The sequence below is a fragment of the Oreochromis niloticus genome, linkage group LG12, assembly GCF_001858045.2.
Source record: "Oreochromis niloticus isolate F11D_XX linkage group LG12, O_niloticus_UMD_NMBU, whole genome shotgun sequence".
Lineage (NCBI taxonomy): Eukaryota > Metazoa > Chordata > Actinopteri > Cichliformes > Cichlidae > Oreochromis > Oreochromis niloticus.
Genome location: NC_031977.2, coordinates 18,230,330 through 18,255,242, shown reverse-complemented (window position 1 = coordinate 18,255,242; position 24,913 = coordinate 18,230,330). Strand labels below are relative to the sequence as shown.

The following is a 24,913-nucleotide window of genomic DNA, read 5'->3' as shown; positions in this document are numbered from 1 at the left end:
CTAAATAAAGAAATGACAAGAAAACTGACCAAGACAGTTCCGCCTGTGTTGAAGAATAAAAGTGGTGATAGCAAATACTGACTTTCAGATTCGTTGGAACTGTACAAACTATGTTTTTGTCTTATATGCTGTATTTCTGTACATGAATTCTGTGTAAGGGTCAAGACTTTTGCACAACACTGTGACTGCCATCCGTTGCAGTCCTTTTAATTATCAGGCGAAATCGACAGAGCATTTTCTCAGTAGGTTGATTGCGGTTTAAACTATACACCGTGAACGCGTCTTGCGCTCTACGTGCCTGCAATCTCCGCCTTGCTAGCAAGAGAGAGGCGAACCAGTTAGAAGTCGGAGTTGAAAACACTTTTGCTTTTTAACTCTGCCCAAAGCGGTGGAAAACCAGAGAGAAGGTAAGGCGAAATTTATCTGAAATCTATAAAGTGAACTATGCTGACAGCACGTGCGTCTGATCCCTCTCACTGTGCTGCTTTTACTCAAGTTTCAGTAACTAAGTTGTTGCTTCCCAGATGGATTCTTTGTTTCACCAGTTCTCAGTGTTACGTAATACTTTTAATCATAACTATGTGGAAGCACAAGTTCTGCACAGCTGTGGGTCATCCCTCAGTTATGCAGCAGGTTTGATCAGTGGAGATAGGTCGTTTAAGGTCTTTATTGTAATTTCTGTTATAGATACTGCATACGCACATGTAATAATTGACTTCAAATGTTGAAATATTTTAAATTTTATTTAAATATTTCATGAACATATAACTTATTCTCAACTATGAACAAATAGACAAAAAGAAGAAAATCGTTTTAATGTTAATAATGAATCCAGTCTTACTCAATCTGCTGGTTAATGGTTATGTTTGATTCCTTCATGGGTTAGTGAGTCTCACTGTGTCTCATGTTAGTGCAGACATGCGGGTGGCAGTGATTGGGGCAGGAGTGATTGGCCTGTCAACAGCTCAGAGCATCTATGAGCACTATCACTCTATTGTCAGTCCGCTGACCATCGAGGTGTATGCAGACAAGTTCACTCCACTGACCACTAGTGATGGAGCAGCCGGCTTCTGGCAGCCTTATCTGTATGATAAGGGCAACGTTCAGGAGACGTGAGTGTGTTTTATTTAACTTTCCTTTAGATTTTACTTTTTATCTACAAACATTACTATTGCTACATTATTCCCATATGTGTCCTTGACATTTAGAAAATGGAATAAAGAGACATTCGACTACTTGCTCAGCTTTCTCAAGTCACCTGAGTCCATAAAAATGGGAATATTCCTTGAGTCTGGCTACAACCTTTGCAGTGAACCCGCACCAGTGAGTACTGCTTCTTTTTTGGAACTACACTTCTTTTTTTTATCTCAAAGATAAGATTTATTCTTATTAGGGAACCTTTTACAGCCAAGAACATAGGTGTGTGTGTATATATATATAGTTAAAGTGCAACATCAATAGAATAGAATAGAATAGAATTCAACTTTATTGTCATTGCACATGTCACAGGTACAGGGCAACGAAATGCAGTTTGCATCCATCCAGAAGTGCTTTAGCCGTGATATAGATATATTACAATATATATTAGCAATAATATAGATATGTAAGTATATTACAGAAATGGGTCTATTATGGTATGTTACAATGTACACGGTATGAAGTATGTTATGAATATTCTATAACTATAAGTATGTACAGACTGTAGTGAGTACAAGCTATGTACAGGCTATGAACAGGATATAAATATGAAAAAAACTATACAGAATATGAAATAAAAAACTATACAGAAATATGAGATATACAGTTATACAGAAATGTGAACTATGCAAGTTATAAACAGTTGTAGGATTAAAAATTATTGTATGTACAGAATGATTATTTACACAGAACTATACAGTAGTGCAGTTAAGATAAGTGAGATATGTGGATAATTTCTACAGAGGCTATATAAAGTGCTAGTGGTTGTGAGTGGTGGTTCAGTCCATGTTATTATTGTGTGTTTGAGGGTACGGTTGTCCATTGTGTGTGTGTGTAGGTGGTTGTGGGTGTGTGTATGTTCAGTCCATGAGTTTAACGTGGGTCAGATGTCAGGAGGCAGAGTTCAGGAGTCTGACAGCTGTGGGGAAGAAGCTGTTCCGGTACCTGGTGGTCTTAGTCCGGAGGCTCCTGTAGCGCCTCCCAGAGGGCAGGAGGGTGAAGAGTCTATGTGATGGGTGACTGGGGTCTTTGATGATTTTCCCAGCCCTTTTCAGACACCGCTTCCTGTAGATGTCCTTTATGGCAGGAAGTGGTGCTCCGGCGATGCGCTGGGCAGTTTTCACGACCCTCTGCAACGCCTTCCGGTCCGAGGCGGAGCAGTTCCCGTACCAGACTGTTATACAGTTGGTCAGGATGCTCTCGATGGTGCAGCGGTAGAAGTTCACCAGGATGTCTGAGGACAGGTGGTTCTTCCTCAGTCCTCAAGAAGAAGAGGCGCTGGTGAGCCTTCTTGACCAGCTTGGAGCAGTTGGTCGTCCAGATGAGATCCTCGGAGATGTGGACACCCAGGAACTTGAAGCTGCTCACACGCTCCACAGCCGTCCCTTTAATGTAGATGGGTGGATGTGGGTCAGCATTCCTCCTGTAGTCCACGATGAGCTCCTTGGTCTTCTCAGTGTTAAGCAGCAGGTTGTTTCTGTTGCACCACTCAGCCAGACGATCCACCTCCTCCCTGTAGGCGGCCTCATCGTTGTCACTGATGAGGCCAATCACCGTAGTGTCATCTGCAAACTTAATGATGGTGTTGAAACCATCAGCAGGTCTGCAGTCGTGGGTGAAGAGGGAGTAAAGGAAAGGGCTCATCACACAGCCTTGTGGTACACCGGTGTTCATTGTGATTGTTGATGAGCAGCGGTTATCCAGCTGGACATGCTGGGGGCAGTTGGTCAGGAAGTCCAGTAACCATTTGCAGATGAGGGAACTGATGCCCAGGTCTGTCAGTTTCCTGATGAGTTGTGAGGGGTGGATTGTATTGAATGCTGAACTGAAGTCTATAAACAGCATTCTGGCGTAGGTGTTGTTGTTGTCCAGGTGTGAGAGGACAGAGTGCAGTGCGATGGAGACTGCATCCTCTGTGCTCCTGTTCTGGCGGTATGCGAATTGGTGGGGGTCCAGGGTGGGGGGGAGACAGGATTTGAAGTGTGCTAGGACCAGCTGCTCTAAGCACTTAGTGATGATGGGGGTGAGTGCTACTGGGCGGTAGTCATTGAGGCTAGATGGGTTGGAGTTTTTGGGTATCGGGACGATGGAGGTGGATTTGAAGCAGGCCGGTACCACAGCGTGGGCCAAGGACAGGTTGAATATGTCTGTGAGCACTCCTGCAAGCTCCCCAGAACACGCTCTGAGAACACGCCCGGGGATACCATCAGGACCTGCAGCCTTGTGGACATTGATCCTGCTCAGCACCGCTCCTACATCGGTGGGGGAGAGAGTCAGAGGTTGGTGGTCTGGCGTCATGTCTGTTTTGGTTGTGGTTGTGGGGTTCCCTCGCTCAAAACGAGCATAAAAGTTGTTGAGCTCGTTGAGGAAGGAGACATCAGAGGATGCGGGGGAGGGTTTGGTGGTCCTGTAGTCTGTAATGCCACATGCGTCGGGGGTTGGAGTTGGAGAAGTGTTCTTCTACCTTCTTTTTGTAATGGTGTTTGGCTTTTTTGATGCCCTTCTTTAGATTAGACCTGGCTGTACTGTAGGCGTGTGCATCTCCTGACCTAAAGGCGGTGTTGCGGGCCTTCAGGAGGAGACGAACATCCCGGTTCATCCAAGACTTCTGGTTGGGGTACATGGTGATCCGTTTCTGGGTGGTGACACTGTCTGTGGTTTTGGAGATGTAATCCAGTACAGATGAGGCGTATTGGTCCAGGTCTGTGTGGGTGAACATATTCCAGTCTGTGTTTTTAAATCTGTCCTGGAGCACTGCGTCTGTCCCCTCTGGCCACACTTTTTAATTGTCCTCACAGCAGGTTTCACACGTTGGATGAGTGGTGAATACCTAGGTGTGAGGAACAGGGAGAGATGGTCCGATTGTCCAATGTGGGGGAGGGGTGTTGCTTTGTAGGCTCCAGCCAGGTTGGAATACACATGGTCTAAAGTCTTGTCTCCTCTGGTGTGGCAGGAGACATGTTGGTGGAATCTGGGGAGGACTGTCTTTAAGTTGGTGTGGTTGAAGTCGCCAGCAACAGTAAAAGCAGCCTCAGGGTGTTTATGCTGGTGTTTGTTAATGACTGCAGAAAGTTCTTTCAAGCAACTCATTCACAAATTTATTGCATTCCAGGGCAATATCTACACTAAACAAAGTCCAGTTGCTCTGAAGTAGAGCTTTGTTCAGCCACATAAATGATTGTTGAATGGACTGGTTGGAAATTGTAAAGAGAGAGGCCCCACTAAGGGTTGTCTTTACACTCAGAATCAGGGTTAATTGGGATTCTGTGTACTAACGCTACAGACATTTCTAGCAAATAATGAGAAAAACTTGCAGGAAAATTGCTTTGCACATGATTAAGACTGTGGAAGCTGTATAATTATTCTAGAAAAATGAGAAAGCACAAATATGCAAATTCTGAACTCTTGTAACAATGTGGATGACATCCCATAGTACGTACAAACATTCAGGAATGCACGTGTAAACTGCTTGGGTATGTAGTAAGGACCCTGTCACACTGCAGTTCTGGAAATATGGAATATGGAAATATTCAGCTGTCTGCTTGAGTGGTCTGACAGTCACGAATGGGGATGGACTTATACAGATGTGGTCAGAAGTTTACTTACATTCATCAGATTCTTGTCATACCACAGCTTTACAAAAGGATAAAGTGGGTAAAAAACAGTTTGTTGTAAAGATCCAAATTAGCCGATCGTGATAAAAAAAAACCCCACAAAATACAGAAATTACAAGAAAGCTTGCATTTGGGCATTTAATGACTCTTTCAACTGTTCCTTTTTTAGTGTGGAATGATTGTAAAGCATCTTTAATGACTTTAAAAAACAAAAATTGAGTGCTCAAGTTTGGATTTATTTTAGATTTTCTATAATCTGCAAACAGTCAAAACTAAACGTAGATTCAAATATTTACATACATTAACTTTAACTTCACCTTGAATCAACAGCTAGGTGGTTGAATCTTAGACACATGTGGGTGTTACAACAGGACGATGATCCCAAACACAAACACACATGAAAAATGTTTTTTTGGAATGGATAAAGCAGGCTAACATTACGAAAACCGACCAATTTAAACGAGCTTGTTGATGGCTACCAAAAACATCTGGTGAGGTGCCACTTACTACTGGACATTTAACCAAAGATCAGTGGGGGCTAATGTATATATATGAGACTATATGTATAGTTTTGATGCTGTGTGAATTAAAGAAAATCCAAAATGAATTCAAACTTGTGCACCAAATTCTTGTTTTATGTTTTTTAAGTCATTAAACATGCTGTACAATCGTTCCACTCTAGAAAACAACAGTTCAAAGACATCATTAACATTGATGTACATCCGTGCCTATGATGAGTGGATGTAAGCTTGAGAACACAACTGTATATTAGCCGGCATTGGCATTGTTGAGTGATTTCTGCATGTTTGCAAGTAAGATCAAGCGGTGGGCTCTTTTTATCTGTTGTGTCACATTAGTTTAGTGCCGGTTAAATGTTCACAGTTCAAGCAATGAAACTGGATGACTTTAAAACACTAATTTTTACGTATTCTTATTTTATCTTAACTCTATAATGAAACAAAAAGCTTAGCATAGCAAAACAGAAATAGAAAGCTGTAGAACCAATCCAAGTTGGCACAATGCAGAGTTACAATAGTGATGCAAAACTCAAGAATATGTCCAGAATCGGGTTCAGTGCACTCTGGAAATTCTTTTGTGAATTTCATGTGTTACAACAAATCTGCTCCCTCTTAGCAGCAGAAAGCATTTCATTGAGCCTTCTCTTGCAACACGCGAGTAATAACGACTTCCAGTGAAGTAACATACATTTCTTTTAGTTGTAGTCATGCCTACATCGAAAGCCTATTTGTCAAGAATGGAAATGGCTCTTATCTCATTAGAGAAGCCAAATAATCCCAAAGTACAATCAGGCTGTGTTTTAATTCTGTGTTATTTAGGAAACTGGGTAATTACGTCAACCCCAAAACTGCCTGTACTGTTACTGATGGTGAGCCTTCAGTGTTACCACATAAGTATTGTTCCATATTAAGGAAATTCCAATCACTGGTAGGAAAACGGAAACCAATATTGTATCATAAAGTTCCACTGCAATCTATGCAAGACGTCAAATATTAATAATATACATGATAGAGCGACTCTGTTTAGTTGGCAGGGCTTATTCCCAACGTTAATTTGGCACTTCATAAAAAAAATGTGGTTATCCTCAGTTGTAGCAAATGTTGCTGAGGAAGTTAGTAAATAACCAGGAGCTGATGAAACCCCATCTAACCCAGAAACACTTATTAACATATTAACTTCTATGAGAGTGTGTACTGAGAATTCTGACAACAAAAAAATGTGTCTTTCAACTCGATTCCTAATCTTTAGGGAGTTTGTATGCATTAAGCTATTACTAAGTACTTTCATAATGTAATAGCACTGAGAGGAATGTGTGACACAGACATGCGTTTGAGTCATAACCAGAGGGAAGAGTCAGCTGACCCGACATCACCAAGACAGCCCATGCATTAGCAGCCCAGATATAACACAGTAAAGACAAGCGGGTTTTCAAGATGCACTTAAGTAACTTTCTCTGTTGAAGATTTCTTTATTGAAGATAAAAACCCAAACAAAATATCAGTGTTTGGCCACACGAGGCTCAAAGTTTCACAGTGGATGCATCCTCTATAATAATGTGATTTGGTGACTGTGAAACCCATAAGATTGCCCTCTCACTGCCTGTGGCTTGTTTTTGGTTGCAGGATCCCTCGTTTAAGGACAGCGTTCTCGGCTTCAGGCAGCTCACAGAGCGAGAGCTGCAGATTTTTCCTGGATACAAGTAAGCTCTTTCTGAAAAACGCCAATGAAAGACGAGACACAAATGAACAAATAGTTAGCCACATACATGAAATAATTACAAAAGAATTAAATTAAAAAACAACTGGCTTATTTATTTAAATGTCTGACAAAATAAAAAAAGAACAAATTTAATATAAATGTGAATATATGAGTTTTAAGTTGTACCATTTTTGCGACATGTGGCATTTGTGTTGATCTTGAACAAAAACATATAACAGGGTTAGGGTTGCAAGTCACACTGAGGATGTAGACTCAGGTTTCAAATATCATAAAATCATGTTTAGTTTGATAAACATGAATTAAAAAATTCTAAACGTGTGAATTTCACTGTATTACAAGCTTCCCACTAAAAGTTACCAGTATTTTCTGTGATTGAATGGACAATGTTGCTCAACCAGCAGTTTTAGTGAAACACATATGCTTCTTATTATTTGTTCAGGTATGGGTGGTTCAACACTGCTCTCATGGTAGAGGGTAAAACATACTTACCTTGGCTTATGGAGTGGTGAGTGATCACCTAACTAAATTCTCATGTTGTATCAGTATTGATTTATTTAGTCCAACCTCCTGAGTTAGCTTTAAAATTCCCAAAGTATTTGACAGTGTTTGAGATCAGTTGTTTTTATATTTTACCCCTAACATTAGACTATATCGTGTTTACAATTTTATAATGTTGTCTGATATATATGCTGTTCCTGGTGGACAGTAATGATCCCACAATACAAAATACTGAGTAACATATACTTGAGACTTCATTCTATTATGTATTAGTAATAAGAGTAATAAACATATAGTCTTCATTAGGTTCCCTACTATTAGTAGAGACTAGTGAAGAAGTTAAAAATTTTGGATCCTGTTTTAGGCCCAGATTATATTTATGCTCATGCTTGTGTGTTTAGCATTGATGCTCCTTAATATAAAAGGTTTTCTAGTGCACAGTGTTTTTATTTGCAGGTTGCGAAAGAGGGGAGTGAAATTTTATCACAGGAAAATAAAGTCCTTCAAGGAGGTTAGTGAAAGTTTTCAGTGTATTGTGCTAGCAAGTTCTTTATACATTCACTGGACACTTTATTAGGCACACCTTCTAATCTGACTTAATTCGTCGTGGCATAGATTCAGCGAGGTGCTAGAAACATTGCTCAGAGTTTTAGGTTCATGTTGACGTCATTTCTTGTAGCTGTCTGGTCTCCCTCCTCTGACCACAGGCATTTTCACCCAAAGAACAGCTGCTCACTGCATAGTTTCTCATTTTCTGAACATTTTCTGCAGTGTGGGAAAATCCCAGTAGGTCAGCAGTTTCTGAAATACTCAGACCAGCTGGTTTCCCATTAACAACCACACCACACGTTCAAAGTCACTCAAGTTACTTTATTTACTCATTCTGATGCCTGGTTTGAACTTCAGCTGGTCGTCTTTAATGGCATTTTGCTGACTTATGCCCAGTCTGTACTATATTAACATTTATTACTCAATGTTGTAATGTTTTACAGCCTCCAGACGAGTTGAGTAAAAGTTATCTCTCACCATGTTTGTTATCTCCTATCATCCTTGACTTTTTTTAGCTGGCTGAAACCGGAGCAGATGTGATCATAAACTGCAGTGGGATGTGGTCAGGCCAACTGCAGCCAGATCCAGACCTGAAACCAGGCCGTGGCCAGATATTGAAGGTGAGAATATATAGGGCTGTGTGCATGTACTGCACAAGAGATAAAGGAATGACGGAATGAACTGGTGTTTGTTTGTATTTCAGGTTGATGCTCCCTGGCTGAAGCACTGGATTATTACCCACGATTTCACCAAAGGAACATACAATTCACCATATATCATTCCAGGGTAGTACAAGTAACACGCCACACTGATAAGCACTGAACTGCAGAAGCACACAGCTGTTGACTTATAGTATTACTACATTTGCAGTTAGAGGATTTTATATATTTCACCTTTAAAAAAAAGTTTTTAAACGTAGTAGCTTTAGTAGTTACTCTCTGTAGTTCAGTGGCTATGTTAACAGCTGCAGCACTTTTTCGTATTGATTTGGGGTTGGAGTACACTGAAGACAGAAAGCAAGAGCTGTTTTTATCAGTGTGCAAAACATTTGTGTCTGCAGAAGTCGTCTTGTGACGGTTGGCGGCGTTTTCCAGGTGGGAAACTGGAGTGAACAGAATAACTCTGTCGACCATAAAGAAATCTGGGAAAAAGCTTGTCAGCTTGAGCCTAGTCTCAAGGTACGATGATTTCAACAAGGCCATAAAAAGATATGATGAGTCAAGTGTGATTAATTATTTACAGTAAGTGTTCTGTGGTGCTGAAGTATTTAACATTTTTCATTTGATATATTTAGAACTCATTCTAAAAAGATGTAACTGAGTGTCAAATTTGCAGTTTCTGAGTTACCTTTATTATTATATATTTGTTTATTTATTTTCAGTTTTGAAAAGCTTTCATCTCTTTGTTCTCTAATCTCAGCATGCCAGGATAGTCGACGACTGGTCTGGCCTCAGGCCTGTTCGCAGCAAAGTCCGACTGGAGAGGGAAGCCATATGGTCTGGTGAAACCCCCATAGAGGTATCCTTTTAAGATCTAAGTAGCGGAACTCTAAATGCATATTTCTGCTATTAATTGTCTAAAATACTGTAACATTATTCAGGTGATACACAACTATGGCCACGGAGGTTTCGGACTCACCATTCACCGAGGCTGTGCCGAGGAAGCGGCGAGGCTCTTTGGTCAGATCGTGGAACAAAAAGGCAAAGGTCCAAAAGCTCGCTTGTGAATAGCTGTGCAGAAGTAACGATTGATGCTCTTTTTTTCAAATGTCAGCATCAGTGCACATATTGCTCCGAGCCTCCACTAATTTAATATTAAACATCATTTTCAAACAGTCTCATGCACCTGCAAAGTTAAGGACAAGGCCACCATTGTTAATTAAACAATGGCACATATGTAAGAGAATCATGCTGAAATCTATTCGAGATTTGGATAATTTGAGAAGCACTTTTTATGTATAAATTGTACATATTTTAGGGAATTTATAGTGCACTAAATGCAAGATTTGCAACTAATTAAAAATATTTAACTAATAAATTAATAAAAACATGACTGCTGCTTGTCTTTGAAAGATCATTTACTACAGTATCATACACATTTACATCCAGTGCATTGACAAGGATCTGTGCACACAGACACGTAATGCAGCTCTTCATCTCAAACACTGGCAGGTAACAGCTCATCAGACCTATATCGTATATCTCTGTCTTTATTTTTTTTAAACAAAACTTCCCTCAGTCCATCTCCACGTCACCTCTGTTACAAACAAAAGCAAAGACAACAACTAAACCAGGTATTGATACATTATTTACAGAACGCAACATCCCGCTGTGGACATTCGGGAACGCAGCATCAAAGTCTGCTGATGTAGGGCACGAGATGCATCAAGGTCTATAGATTATGACACCACATACATGTGTGACTGTTTTTGTATTTTTAAATGATGTAAACCTTGCTAACTAGGCTCAGTCAGCTTTGGGTGTTGAGAAACTGCTCAGATTTAAATGATCAAACACTTTAATGTTAACGTAAATACAGGATCCGTGGAGCGTGTTTGTGCTGTAAATATGAGAAGTTATTATCTTACTGATGTTAATATCTTCTGATGAATTCTTCAGCAGATCCCTCAGCTTGCTATAAAGAATCTGTCCTGATAATGATCAACAGATGAGGTGGTATTTTCAATGTTACCTGCATTTTCTGTGGGTCTTTACCGTGTTAAAATGTGAACTAATACTGACACAAGAACAACACGTACAACACAAGAGCTCAAAAGGATGCTTGATGTATGAAAGCTAGTGACTTCCTTTCACCTCTCACAGCTGAAACTACTAAATAACCCCACACCCTTTTCGATCAGATGCCCTTTTGTTTGGGACTTTCCTTCAATCTATCAATGCCCTGTTTTAAAAATTAAAGACAAGTGTGATTAGTGTATTTCAGCAGGCAAATTGTGCGCACAGGATAATGCTGTTCCTTACATATGTATCTACGCCCACTATGTTAGCAGAAGCAGCTTTCTCATAGGTTTAAGAGTAGGTCTCTCAACCACAAGCTAAATAGGTAGTTTTAAGGCTTTTTGAAAAGAAGATAGTTGTTTAGACCTTACGCTTTCCCTTTTGCTTCTCTTGGATTAGAAAAGCAGGATTAAAATACTTTGGTTGAAGTATTAGAATTCTCTCTTATTCATGATTTTCCTCCCCCATTCGCTCTCACACTCATGTAGGTCATTTGGTCTTTCTTGATTACCCTGTGTGCAGTTATACAGTGGCAAACTTGTGAGAGCAATGGTGTTTAAAAGACTAAAAGTACAATGACGTGTACATGTAACTACTGTGTTGCCTGGCTCCCAGCCACTGCAGTGACTAAACTGAAGATCATAGAAGGGGGGCAGAGATGAACACAGAGAGCTGGTTTTGTTGTCTTCCCTCTCCTTGCTTCTCTTCTTCACTGTGGTCTCCTGTCAGCTGCACTGCAGCTGACGCATCCTCAGCCCTGGGAGCCGGAGCTGGAGTCGGGGACTCCTCCAGCGCTGTGGGAAGGGGCCCGACCCATCATCTCCTGTCCCCACTCACGGTGGCTGGACTCCTGCAGGCCGCGGCCTGTCGTCTCAATTGGCAGCGCGCAGGAGGCGATGGCCGCGAAGAGGCAACAGCAGCAGTACACCGACAGAGCCAGGTACACCGAGGACTCCAGCATCACCTGCAGGATGAAGCCCAGGGACAAGCACAATGTGTGATACTAACACTCTGACGTTTTTGTGCTGTGTTGTCATGGGAAAACAAAGTGTTACCTGGGCAACAAACGGAGTGATTAGGGCACCAACTCTGGCCATTCCACTGCTTGTTCCCAATCCTAAAGCTCTGGTCGCTGTTGGGTATACCTGCAGAGTTTCAGAAATACATATGAGGCTTCCCTTTTTCTAATTCTGCCGTGCAAATGTGTTTTACACAGTAGGAGCAAAACTGCACACTGAGTAGATATCTTACTTCTGGAGTGTACACATAGGCTGCCTGAAACCCTCCTGCAATAAATGCTCTGGCGATGAATATCAACACTGTCATGGAGGCTCTGCAGGGGATAAATCAGTATCAGTAAATAGACAGCGTTACTAATTCTTAAAGTATTTAAAAGGCTGATTATGGCCAGTTGTTCCTTTACCTCCCAACACAGCCATAGAGTGGAATAATACACATAGAGAAAACGAAGAAACACAGTGCCATGGTCTTCCTCCTTCCCAGTCGATCGATAGCCCACAGCGTCACCAGCAGTCCTGTACAACATCAGCATACTCAGACCCCTAAATCAAACTGCATACTCTCACATAGTAGAAAAAATGCAGGTGCAGCCAATCCTATTGAGACACCAAAATGAGTGCCTGCATGAGTGTATGAAAAAAACCAATAGAACAATAACTGAAGCAAGAAGAGAGGAGGCATTTATATTAATGCATAATAACCAGCAGGTGGTCATATTGGTGCATAATTTAGAGCAAACTTTGCACAGTTGTTAAAATATTGAACAACAAATTAAAGAGAGCTTAGCGATGTGTACCTGGGAATTCAGATAACGTAGTCCACAGCAGGTCTTTATAATCGTCAGAATTCAGGTATTTACACTCTAAGCTGCATCGGAGCTCCTCCTTATTACCTTTGGACACTAGAGGGAGTTACACCAAACAGGATGCTTCAAATCCAGCACTCAGCCTACTGTCTGTGATGCTTTTTGCAAAAACATAACCACCATAAAGTGTGTGAGGCCCTTTATCAGCGTCTGACTCACTTCCACATGCGCCTCCCTCCTGAAACAGCTCTGTGGTGAGCAGCACCAGCCCATAGTAAGAGAAAGCATTTGCAAACCTGCAGGAAGAGAAACAGATCAATTCATTCTGATTTGCTTTAGGTAAATCACTGGACTATGAAAACATGAGGTTTTCGAGAAAGAGGAAGACATTATCAATTGCTAATTTACCAAATAAACCACAGCAGGACTGTGGTCCAGCGGAAGTGAGATGAAAATAAGTCTCGAATCTTCCCACGATCTTCCTAATAAAAAACAGCCATAAAAAACCCCTCAGAACACAAATGGCAGTATGATAGAGGGTACTTAATGTACACAAAGCATTTAGAGTTTTTGCAGAAGCACAACGCACCTGTCTGGCTGCGATCAGTTTTCCCAGTGGCATGGGTGCTCCGTTCTCAGTGGCAATGCGCTTCAGTGTGTTCAGAGCCTTTTCCTGATTCCCGGTCAGCACATCGTATCGAGCACTCTCTGGCAGCCACTGCTCCCACCCACCAAAAAACAAAAGAAAAATCAGGTTGATAAAGCTGTAATCCATAATGCTTCAAGTTGTAGAGCAGCTCAAGACTGCTAACATACTTACAAAGCACAGAATGGCAAAAATGAAGAGAGGAATGGTAGAAAGTCCGAGCAGCCAGCGCCAGCCCAGAGTGGGCATCACCAGGATCGCTAAGAGGACCTCAAATACAGTGCCCAGTGCCCAAAATATCTACGACAGCAGCAAACGCAGGTTTTAGGGCTGAGAAGGTTTAAGTGCTGAAATTATATAAGATGTGATATTTGTGCACTCCGTACCTCAATAAGCAAGATGCATGTGGCTCTGGACTTCATAGGCAGAAACTCAGCATACAGCGTCACCCTTACAAAAAGAGGCACTTTATTATGAACCCAATCGCCATGCATTACAACTTGTTGTTTGTTTGTTTTTTCAAGATGACGGGTTACTCACGACTGAGGTGCCCCTCCAATGCCGAAGCCCACCAGTGCACGGAGGACAAGGATCCACCCGTAAATAGGTGCAAAAGCACTCATCAGGCCATAGAACATCGTCCACAGAACACTCAGCTTCAGACCCTGCATGTGTATACAATCAAGACATAATACACTGCTAAATAAATAAATAAGCAAAATCCCACTCTGTGGCATAATGAAATGGCTCACTCCTGTTGTCTAGTATTTACTAAGAAACCACAACTCTGTAAATCATTTGGACCTCAGACTGAATGCTATTAGAACTTACTGTCTTTCTGCCATATTTGTCAGATATGTTCCCCCAAAGAGAAGAGCTGATCATCATCCCGATGAATACTGCCTGTATCAAGAAGAAAAAAAAAACAGAAAAAAATCAAGTCCCAGTCAGATTGCAGCCAAAAGTTTTCCAACATAGCATGCACATCCTCTTCTACACTGACTGTTCTTAAACTGTCAGTAGTATTTGGTTTTGGTTTGAGCTACCAAAATGTGAATGTTTAATGTCTTTAGTAAGTGAACCTTAATTTCCTTTTTTGAATGATATTCTGTATTTTACTCTGACTCTAAATATGACTTTCAGATTCATTAAGGTTGCGAAGATTCAGCACATATCTGAAGCATGCTCAGGTCTCCTTTTCTTCTCCATTTGCTGGCTCCGTTTTGATACAAGTACAAAATCATCCCTGAAAACTCGATCAATAACTGACAGGACGGTCATATTGCACTGCAAGAGGAGGACTTTCACAGACATAAGAGAGACATTACCGATGTAAGCAGTGCCACTTCCAGGCTGGGCAGTCTCCATTCACAGTGGAGCTGTGGAGCTAAGATGCTGAGGATCATCATCTCCATAGCATCAGCCATCTGAAAACACACAAAGATACTCAGTGAATTCATATGCAGTTGTCATGATACTATGGTGTTTATTTAAATGAAAGAGCAGTTCTCACCCAGGATAGGCCAGTGAGGATGGAGAGTTTCCACTGAAATGTCCCAAAGCCTATGGCTTCTACGGCATCTTCCACCATGAATGTGTCTGAGAGAATGAGGGCGTGCAGCAAGATTGTATGTGAGTCTGAGCCCAGGAGGAAAATGTAAGACTTTAAAACAGCTGTCTGAGAGAAATGAAGCCATGCCATACTGTACCATCAGTCGGATTAGCAAACTCTCGAGGTACTGGAGCTCCCTCAGTGAGCGCCACAGCCTCCAGATCAGTCTGCTCTGCAATCCTGGCATCCTGCTCTCTGCTCTCGACATCTTCCTCTGAGCGTGTGCTCTCACCTGTGCGACGGAAGCGGACAACACTACAAAAAACATAAAGAAGAGGATAGAGTATATCTTATCCTAAGCTCAGGAGGATGAACTTATCTACAATAAGGCAGGTCACAGGAGTTTCATAATACTGGTGCCAGAGCAATGCTGAGTGCAAATGAGAGTCAGAGGCTGTTGCCTTGGTGATATGAGCTTTTCCTGGCTTTGATTTTGTGTATGGGTGGTATTATTCTCCAATGGGGAAACCATGTCAGGCCAGCAGACAGGTTGGCACACTCCACTTCACTGCCAGGCAAGCTTTTAAAGGCTAAGAGATGCACATGTGAAGGATGGAAGGAATAATCTTCTTCTACATGCAGATAATTGATAGTTTGGTCAGGCTGAAAGACTAAAAAAGAACATGGAGAGTGGGACGTCTTAATCACTGTAATTACATAACATAGCCTGCTTCCAGTGGAAAGTAGCCTATCAGTATTACAGATGAGTGAGATTTCCGGGGAGGTCTGTGTTCCCCTGTAAACACTGTAATTTCCCCTTTCAATCTCTCGGGTAAGAAAAGCACACATGGGAGTAGGTAGCTATGCTGCAGTGGACTGCTCTGATATGTTTACCTTATCTTTGAAACAAAAAGAAAATGTGCTTTTAATTTTTTTTTTTTTTTAGCATGTGTCATTATTTGTGCAGGATTCTGAAAGGAGACTCACAAATATCTCTCACGAAGGCTAGGCTAGACTGTCATGGGCCAGCCTTAACGCATGTGCAGCAGGGCTGTGATAAATTGTCTTATGGCAGCAAACATAGTAAAAAAAAATAAATAAATGAAAATCATTAAAAAAACAAAAACAAACCCAGAAACTTATTAAGCTTAGAAATCACAGCCAGTCTGCTTCCGGTAAATAAATAGTTTCTTAGGAAGATGCTAAGCCTGTAAACAAAATGCCTCCAGTAGCGGAGACAGGAGACGCGGTGTTGTTGTTCTTTGTTTCTCTTCTATCTGGGAACACATGTGTGGATAATAAAACTGCACGATCGGTGCTTTTGAGCAGCTTCAGGCTATCTGTGGTCCAGGGAGCTAATCAAAGGCGACGCGAAGCCGTCAGAGGGCGATGCGTCGGACAATCACGCAAAGCCGGGAGGAGAAAACACACAAAAAAGGCGTTGGTGTGCAGACTGCACCGTACTCACGGCAGCTGTCTCAGCTGGAACAGATCATCGTCCATTTTGGTGTTCATTGGCCGACGGTCCGTTTGGCATCATCGCCGTTTACATGGTCACGACGGGCTGCGATTTCAGCACCGAGGAGAGCGACCTGCTCCGGGTGTCCGTCGACAGCCAATGAGAGGCTGCCCTGCGCAAGTCACAGCGCGAGACTCTCGGAAAGGCATGAGCTCAGGAGGGTATGAGACCGCATGACTGCTGATTACACGAGCCAACACATGACGAGTTATCAACACTGACGCTGGAAAACAGACCGGGAAACGGAATGAATCGGAATTTCTAAAGCTGTAACGTGAAAGTTATTGAAAGAACACCCAGAAGCGAGTGTGGTTGAAACTATTAGTACAACTCGATGCAAGTTTGCTACAATAATATTAATAATAATAATAATAATAATGATAATAGGGGTTAGGAAATAAGTTACAACCAGTGACGTAACCAGGGTTTAAAAATTAGTGAGGTGAAGAATTTTTTTCTCTTAAGGTATCATATTCCAGGTGTAGATTAAATGCGAGACGGAAACCTGGTAGAAGCTTTCCCTTTTACACTTTTAGAGGAAGTCATTCATTGTCACATAGCTTTGCAAGGTCAAAGCTGGCAGTCTTTAAAAACGGCACTAGTGTTTCCAAGTACTTTTTTGTCTTCATTTTGAGCGCTATACCAGTTTTCTGTTTAAAAGACTCCAACAAAAATCTTTCTTTTTTTAAAAAAAAATCTACACTCTTGCTTGGTAACTGCACTCGTGTGCTTTCTTTGAGATAAATGGAAGTTTATTTGGCATTTTGTTTTCTAAGCGAATGGATTTCACATACACTCACGGAAACGTTACGGCTGCAAAGTGGACAGTGCAGAACATGAGGTATAACTTATAACAACAGTGCTATACAGAAAACCTATAAACTGTACAAGGTATGAGATTTTCAGTTTATATATATATCATACAATATGACGTCTAGTAGCAGCAAAAAGGGACGTTTGATGCAGAGGCTGTGTTTATAGCAGTAAAGGTGGAGTGTTGCACCTGAGCTCCAATCATCAGTAGAAAAGGCTACACTTCTGAAGAGACTAGCTCCTAGAGTTGCAATACAATCAAAACCAGAGAGTTTGAAAACTGTGAAGGACTTCGTTTTATATATGTCCCCCCTTTTGCAGGTGAAACTATAGATATGAAAAAAATAGAACCTGAAATTTAGATTAAAAAACAAAATAAAGCAAAGAAATAAAATAAATTAACAAAGCGCAGATACGTGTTTATCCCTTCACTTGAAATGAAAATAGGACAAGCGAAAAGATTACTTACTTAATGGCTCTGGCCCTATACCAGAGGGTAAGCCAATTTTTTACTTTCCTCTTCTGTCATGTGTAAAATAAGTGAGGGGCAGTGTGAGGCAGGGCACAAGTTCCTGAAATTCCCGTAAAAGCCACTTAGAGAGTTTACAGGCCAGATTTTATTGTCTTTCTTCTGAAAAAAGAAATACATCTGATCTCGTAGGTGCTTACGGCCATTAACGTTGTAAACACATGAAAAAGGAGAAAATAATTGATATAGGACCTATGGAAATTTGGAAGGCTGCACGGTGTTTTGATGGGTTAATTTCTTTTCCAAGTGTGAAACCTTGGTTTCACACTTGGTGAACCTTTGGTTCTAAAAAAATGTTTTGGGGAACTTGAAAAAAAGGTTTTGAGTTTCAGCTTGAAGTGTGATTTTAAAAGATTTGTGAAATGTAAAGAATTTTGTGGTTTTATTCGGATTTCTTAAAGAGTCTGGTGAAATCATAGCAACTGAAAAACTAATTCAGAATCAAACCAAAACCAACGCATCAGTGCTTCAACCCCTACTTTTTTCTTACGAGCGCAGGTAATGACGTTCGAGGCGTGCCACTCTTCCTTGGGTCCGTCCTGAAACACACCACTAACCATTGAGAGTTCCGCAGAAGGAGCAGGATGTTGTGGTGCAGAGCAAAAAGCTCTGATAAGCTTGTTCGGGAGTTTCTTGGCACTGGACCCGTAATCAGGTAAATCCTCACCACCTGGCACAAAACAGCTTAATTGCAGGTGCACGCGGAAGGACGAAGCGCGGTCGCGATGCCGCCGCCGCCGCCGTAGGCTTTGGTTGGACCCAAAATGAAACATGCGCAGACTCGCTGTCTGGTTTAATGCCACAGTTAGTAAGCCTGCTACAGGAGATATGCAGTAATATTAATGAGGTATAGACTGTATTTCAACATAGAAGCGTGGGTGCTTACTGATGGAGGATACGTAATGGCCAGAAGGTAGCCGACCTCGGAGCTCTCGGTAAGTTAGCCACTACAGCTAAAGCTAGCCTGCCTGTCCTGTTATGTGAACTGGGTCGTGTTTACTTACTGATAAAGATGGGGTAATTAGTAACGCCAGGGACTTAAAAATTTTTTTTTTAACCCACATAATGTTTGTATTGAAGCCGCAACCATCAGTTCAGGCAGTCCAACTGAAGCTTTATCAGAGCAGATGTCGATGGAGGTTTTGTTTGATGTGATCGAGTCTCGTCGTGTTCTCGTTTAGCCCAGATTAACTAATTGGATGTCGGGTTAGTAGATCATAGAGTGGAATTGTTGTGCCCGTTGTTTTGTCTGTACTGTCTGAGGAGAGAACTAAATATATAAATATATTTATATACTCAAATGCTAGGACGACTTATACCAGTGTGACATGTAAGAAAAAGTTGGATTAATGAATAGAAGTTTAATAAAAAAAAAATAAAAAAAAAAAACAGTTTGGAAGAATAAACTTTATGACAGAGCTGCTTTTTAATTATATTTCACAGCTGTAGTCTGTAAAGTGTTTGGTGGTATATTAGAGACCTAATATTCATTTTTGGCTTGAACCTTTATCATATTTTGTTTCAAATGCGAGCTGGGCGCTTTTATTGGGTACCAAAAATGTACTGATGCAAGATATGGTGGCCAAAAAACAACCCCCCCCCCCCCCCACATACACACATACACACACACACACACACACACACACACATATCCATCATCAATACAACTATCAGTCTATATATATTTAAATGTTACCTCATGCCGATCCTTTCTGTCCTATTTTTATGAATTCTCTCCCCATGTCTGATCCCTTGCTGTGTTTTGTTGATAGGAATATGTTTCTGTTGTTTTTTTGTTTTTTTAGAAACAAGATGATAAAGAACTGGGGCGTCATTGGTGGGATAGCTGCTGCGATTGCAGCTGGAGTATACGTTTTGTGGGGTCCAATCACAGAGCGAAAGAAAAGAAAGAGAGGTAAGAGCTGTTGTGACCGTGTGGCATACATATTATATTTATGGCACTGTTTACATTGCAGCAAACTACAGTGACTCGTGGTTCCCTGCAGGTATGGCACCAGGTCTTTTAAACTTGGGGAACACCTGCTTTCTGAACTCGTTACTTCAGGGCTTAGCAGCATGTCCGTCGTTCATCAGGTGGCTGGAGAAGTTTGCAGCTCTGCCTTCAATCCAGTCCTGCAAAGACAACCAGCTATCCACGACACTGCTCCAGCTTCTCAAAGGTACATAAAACCATTGTGTCATATAAGCAGAGTGTACTTGACATGCTGAGTTCCTCTGAAATTTTCACATGGAGGTTGTTTCTGCACTGATAGCTCTATCCAGTGATGAGCCAGGTGAGGATGATGTACTTGATGCTGGATGTCTCCTGGATGTCCTCAGACTGTACAGATGGCACATCAGCTCATTTGAAGAGCAGGTTAGTCAGTACTATTGCTGATGTTGTTGTTTTTATTTCAAATGAATAGTGCAGTGCACTAGTATGTTTCTCACTGACCCAATCTCACACACATTCAGCAACTTTATCTGCCTCCAGGCATTTTTTTTTAACATTCACATACACTTTCACCCTGAGGGATGCATTGGGGGTAACTCGGGGTTCATTATCTTCTTCTAGGATATGTCCACATGCAGACTGGAGGAGCTGTGGATTGATCCACCAGGTTTAGATTTGAATACAATTTGCTCGTCCACATCATAACTGTTGTGTGTTGGTTCATCCCTTCTTAGGATGCACATGAGCTGTTTCATGTCCTTACATCTTCTCTGGAAGAGGAGCGAGATCGTCAGCCCAAAGTCACAAATCTGTTTGACATGCACTCCCTTGAGGTAATTCATTTTTCTCGCTATATCTCTTGCATGTTGCATCCATTCCAATACACTTTGTGGAGTCTTCTAGAACAATGATGCACATTTGTAATCTGGAGTTTGTAGGCCATAATAATCCAAAGATTGCCTCCTACACTCTAAAAATCTGTCGGTCTCTGTGCTGTTGAAGTATCAGAAATATGTGTCTAGTTATTCTTTGTGTGTGTGCTTATTTTATACCAGAGTCTCCCAGATCAAGATGAGAAAACTATGACATGCAGAAGTCGAGGTGAGAAGGAGTAGAAATCATAGAACCTAGATGATAAAACCAAAACAAAGCTGTATTTCATTTGAGTGAAATTCTCATTTGGCAGCTCCCCTTCATCCAATACCAAGTCCGTGGAAGTTTCAGCATCCGTTTCATGGTCGGTTAACAAGCAACATGTTCTGCAAGCGCTGCGAGCTACAGGTGAGTTTTTTCTTTTTTCTTTTTGAGGAAAAAAATGGAAAATTACTGTTTATCTTCTTTCAGGATGTGGTTTTTTTTTTTTTTTTTTTTTTTTTTTAAATACCTCTGCTTTGCATTTTTAGAGTCCAGTGCGGTACGACTCGTTTGATAGTCTTTCCCTGTCCATCCCTTTACCTCAGTGGGTAAGTGAAAATGTATCTTGTGCTGTGTACACAACGGTATATTTCATGGTTGTTGTTTTGTTTGTTATAATATGACTTGTGCTTGTTCTCAGGGGCGGCCGATCTCTCTAGATCAGTGTCTTCAGCACTTTATCTCTTCGGAAACCATCAAAGAAGTGGAGTGTGAAAATTGCACCAAGGTACACTGACCTCCATATCAGTGCCATGCTAAACTGTGGCAATCCTCTCGTTAAATGATTTACTCAGTCAAAGATTTGAAGTGGGGAAGTCGCCTGGAGGGGAACAAAAGGTCCACTTGTTTCTTTCACATGTGTATTTTTGCTGATTTTATGTATAAATTTTAAGTTTTTGATCATTTTTCCTCAGCTTCAACAAGCAACCACAATAAATGGGCAAGTTGTAGAAAGCCAAAGGACGACGTTTGTTAAACAGCTAAAACTGGGAAAGGTAAGTAGTCTCTTTTGGTTAAGCATTAATAACCTAAGTATTTATTTGCCTTTTAGGAACTCTGTACATGGCAAAAGCTAGTACTTATCCAGCTTGAAGTTGAAGGGTAAATGATGGACGGTCTCTGTTAGCTCCCCCAGTGCCTTTGCATCCATTTGCAAAGATTGACGTGGTCGAGTGAAGGAACCCCCATCAAACGACAGGAACATGTGCAGTTTGCAGAGTATCTATCAATGGACCATTACAAACACAACACTTCCACAAAGAGGAGTCAGCGGCTCAGATGCACTGCAAAATCCATAAAGGCTGAAAGCAGAGACGATTCAGTAGAAAAACCCTCTGCCAATGGCACCGGTATGTTGGAGTTCTTGCATCTACATTATTATAATTATTATTGTTAGTATTATTATTGTTATGCAGTTTATTTTATTCATGCATTTATTGTATTTCGTGTTTCAGATTCAGAGCATCACAACAACAACAAACCTTTTTCTAATGGAACTTGTTCATCGGTCCTCCTTCACACTCCTGGTGTGAACCCACAGCTCAGCCTCACATATGACTACAGGTAGTCAACAAGGAACTCACATATATCAGGGTATTCAGTGGTGATCTGGTAATTGAAATCCCTTTTTCCGCATTGGCAGAATTAGCAGATCTCAATGTGTCTGCAGATTTTTATTTTTTTCTAGTAGAGCTAAAGCCACAGCATATGGGCAAAAGTACTGGGCCACCTACACATTACACCCACAGGAGGTGCTCAGCTGTGGAAACCCCCACCACGAAGCTCCCGGCGAACAGTTTTTGTGCTGATGTTAATACCAGAAGAGATTTGGAGTTGCCACTATTGATTACATTTACACAGTATGCACTTCAGCACTCAGTGACTCCGCTCTGTAATTTTTATGTGGTCTGTCACTTTGTGGCTGTGTAGCTGTGGTTCTTGAACACGTCCACTTTGGAATAATACCACTTTTGGTAGAATATCTAAGAAGGAAGAAGTTTCACAAACTGACCCGTTGCAACAGCAGCATCCTATTACAGCTCTACCCTCGAGTTCAGTGAGCTCTTTAGAACAACCCATTCTTTCCCAAATGTTTGTAAAGGCAGACTGCATTGCTAGGTGATTGACCTTCGTCTTAGACCTCTTTTTGCTCTCATATACTTACACTAAGTACTGTACAAGAAGAACTCAGTATCCCTATATTATATTTAAACAACATTGATACCATTACCAACATTTCTATTTGATAACACTCAAAACAATAACTTTGTTTCTGACATTCATTGTCTGTCACAACCTTTATTAACGAACACACCGGTGAAAATGAACCCAAACAAAGACTGCATCCAAAAATAGTGCATGCAGATTGTTCCACACAGGGTGTAAGCGAGGACTGATCATAAACCACGTGTATTTGTCCTGTTCCTTCCAGTTCTACAGAGTACCTTTTCCAGCTCACGGCGGTGCTGGTTCACCACGGTGACATGCACTCAGGACATTTCGTCACCTACCGCCGCAGCCCCTCCTCATCTCGCAGCTCTTCACCCTTCAGCTGCCAGTGGCTATGGGTGTCAGACGATTCGGTACGCAAAGCCAACCTGCACGAGGTGCTGTCTTCCAACGCTTACATGCTCTTTTACGAGAGAGTACGAAGGCTTGGCCTCTCTCTGCCCTCAGAGCCTGAATGACTTCTGCCTTTCCAGTCATACTGTCACACTTGATGTGGCAGGGGACAGCACGGTTACCAACAGGTGGCTTTGTGAACATGACACCAGAGAAGAAAGCCATCCTAGAGTTGTCCTAGGGTGTAGTGTGATGTGTTGTGGACACCTTGCCTGCTGCTCTGCTCCAGAGGAGGAGCCTTTTAATCCCAAAGATAATGAAACTGCAGGATTTTTGTCATATCTTTTATCGGTAAGCTACTTTTTCTTTGACATGTAGTAATTTATCTAACACCTCAACTTCTACCAGATAAAGAAAGAGGAACACCTGACATTAAACGCTGCATCGGCCACAACATTAAAAACCACTGACAAGCTAAATGAGTAATGGTTGTCGTCACTGCTGCAGTGATCTGCTGGAAAACCTATGGGTCATGATATGTGGATGCTACTCTGGTACACTCCACTCCACCCACCTAAAGATTGTTGTATCCCAAGCACACCCCTTGTTGCTATGGCACTTTGTGGCAGTATCCTCCTCCAGCAGCATATTTACCCCAGCACACCAGGAAAAAACAAAACAAAACACCTCCTTGTGTGACAGAAAAAGCACGTGTTTGTGTGTGTAAATGGATGAATGAGACTTGAATGTAAAGCGGTTTGAGTAGTCAGTGGCACTAGAAAAGCTCTAAATAAATGCAGTCCACTTAGCATATTCCCAGCTTCCAAATTCCCCAAATCCTGATCTGATTGAGACGCTTATCCTGCAAGCAAGCAGATTAAACAAACGCCAAATACCACAGGACACTCCCAGAGGCCAAAATGGTATTTGTGACACAATATTAGACTGGTGGTTTTACTGTTGTGGCTTATTGGTGCAATCTATGTCAAGATAAAAACCCTACAAACTGCGGTTCATGTTTAAAGCTGACAATGTTGAGGCTGGCACAAAAGTTGGCTAGAGGTGTGGCTTCTGGTGTTTAAATGTGATTGCACCCTAGGCTGCTTCAAGGTGTTCCTATTATTTTGTCCAGCGGCTCATTAGGACTTGTCAGCGATTATATTTAGGAGCTTTTGCATATTCTGAAAAGTCACAAAGGTGGAATTATCCTTGACTCTGGTTCTCTTTGTCAGATGTAGTTTGCCTAATAATTCCCAGCAGTGTATGTAAACCCAGAGCAGTAATAATGTTTCTATTGACACGGTTTTCTTCTATTTGATTATTTTTGCTGTTTCCAGTGAACCTAACTCTATCATGATTTGTAGAACTGCACGTTTGTGGTTTAAGTGCCATATTGTCTTAAATGCCTGAGATTTTAAACACGTGGAACCATGAGTGCTACAACTAATGTGAACGGGGCCCTTCCTTGAAATGTGACACATCACAGCCAGTTGACATGCTGTGGGTGTTTTTAAACTGGTTAATAAGAGACGTGCCCTTAGTTAACATGACTGCAGATTTCTGTAGTCATCCTGTTGTTTATAATTAATGTGTAACTTTTGACCAACGAGGTCAAAATGAGCAGTGATCTGGTGGAGAACTGCTTAATTTTTGCGGTTTGCACTAGTGTATATTCATGTGAGATTGTATTTGTGTGCAGTCTGTAAGGTGATTGTTTTCAGGTATTAAAAGCATAAAAAATGGTCTTTAGAGTGTTTTATTAAA

At 41.4% G+C, this 24,913-nt stretch overlaps 3 protein-coding genes across 5 annotated transcripts; 2 read left to right on the top strand and 1 right to left on the bottom strand.

Annotated features, from left to right (window-relative positions):
• Positions 1 to 21: 21 nt before the first annotated feature.
• On the top strand, positions 22 to 10,012 carry LOC100707832 (D-amino-acid oxidase). 2 transcript variants are annotated; one of them, XM_005473333.4, is made up of 11 exons: positions 22 to 407; positions 917 to 1,112; positions 1,209 to 1,323; positions 6,953 to 7,029; positions 7,489 to 7,554; positions 8,004 to 8,058; positions 8,612 to 8,716; positions 8,800 to 8,882; positions 9,157 to 9,274; positions 9,516 to 9,614; positions 9,697 to 10,012. In XM_005473333.4, the coding sequence occupies exons 2-11, from the start codon at positions 919 to 921 to the stop codon at positions 9,820 to 9,822; spliced, it is 1,038 nt and encodes a 345-aa protein (XP_005473390.1). In that variant the 5' UTR covers positions 22 to 407; positions 917 to 918; the 3' UTR covers positions 9,823 to 10,012. The 2 variants fall into 2 exon arrangements, with proteins under 2 accessions (XP_005473390.1, XP_003451695.1); XM_003451647.5 differs by having other exon boundaries at positions 23 to 407; positions 912 to 1,112.
• svopa (SV2 related protein a) lies at positions 9,853 to 16,605 on the bottom strand. Its single transcript, XM_003451724.5, has 16 exons — positions 16,326 to 16,605; positions 15,015 to 15,172; positions 14,819 to 14,904; positions 14,634 to 14,732; positions 14,137 to 14,208; positions 13,846 to 13,970; positions 13,692 to 13,755; positions 13,480 to 13,605; positions 13,249 to 13,377; positions 13,068 to 13,141; positions 12,879 to 12,955; positions 12,651 to 12,755; positions 12,258 to 12,369; positions 12,086 to 12,167; positions 11,890 to 11,979; positions 9,853 to 11,798 (listed from the first exon to the last, which is right to left on the bottom strand). The coding sequence occupies exons 1-16, from the start codon at positions 16,370 to 16,372 to the stop codon at positions 11,586 to 11,588; spliced, it is 1,659 nt and encodes a 552-aa protein (XP_003451772.1). The 5' UTR covers positions 16,373 to 16,605; the 3' UTR covers positions 9,853 to 11,585.
• Positions 16,606 to 18,219: 1,614 nt separating this feature from the next.
• Positions 18,220 to 24,751, top strand: usp30 (ubiquitin specific peptidase 30). 2 transcript variants are annotated; one of them, XM_005473331.4, is made up of 13 exons: positions 18,220 to 18,373; positions 19,524 to 19,633; positions 19,725 to 19,898; positions 19,992 to 20,095; positions 20,407 to 20,505; positions 20,728 to 20,773; positions 20,859 to 20,953; positions 21,076 to 21,135; positions 21,228 to 21,314; positions 21,502 to 21,582; positions 21,714 to 21,936; positions 22,042 to 22,150; positions 23,019 to 24,751. In XM_005473331.4, exons 1-13 carry the CDS (start codon positions 18,303 to 18,305, stop codon positions 23,272 to 23,274), a joined length of 1,515 nt encoding a protein of 504 aa, XP_005473388.1. In that variant the 5' UTR covers positions 18,220 to 18,302; the 3' UTR covers positions 23,275 to 24,751. The 2 variants fall into 2 exon arrangements, with proteins under 2 accessions (XP_005473388.1, XP_005473389.1); XM_005473332.4 differs by lacking the exon at positions 18,220 to 18,373 and adding an exon at positions 18,395 to 18,653.
• The last annotated feature ends 162 nt before the right edge of the window (positions 24,752 to 24,913 follow it).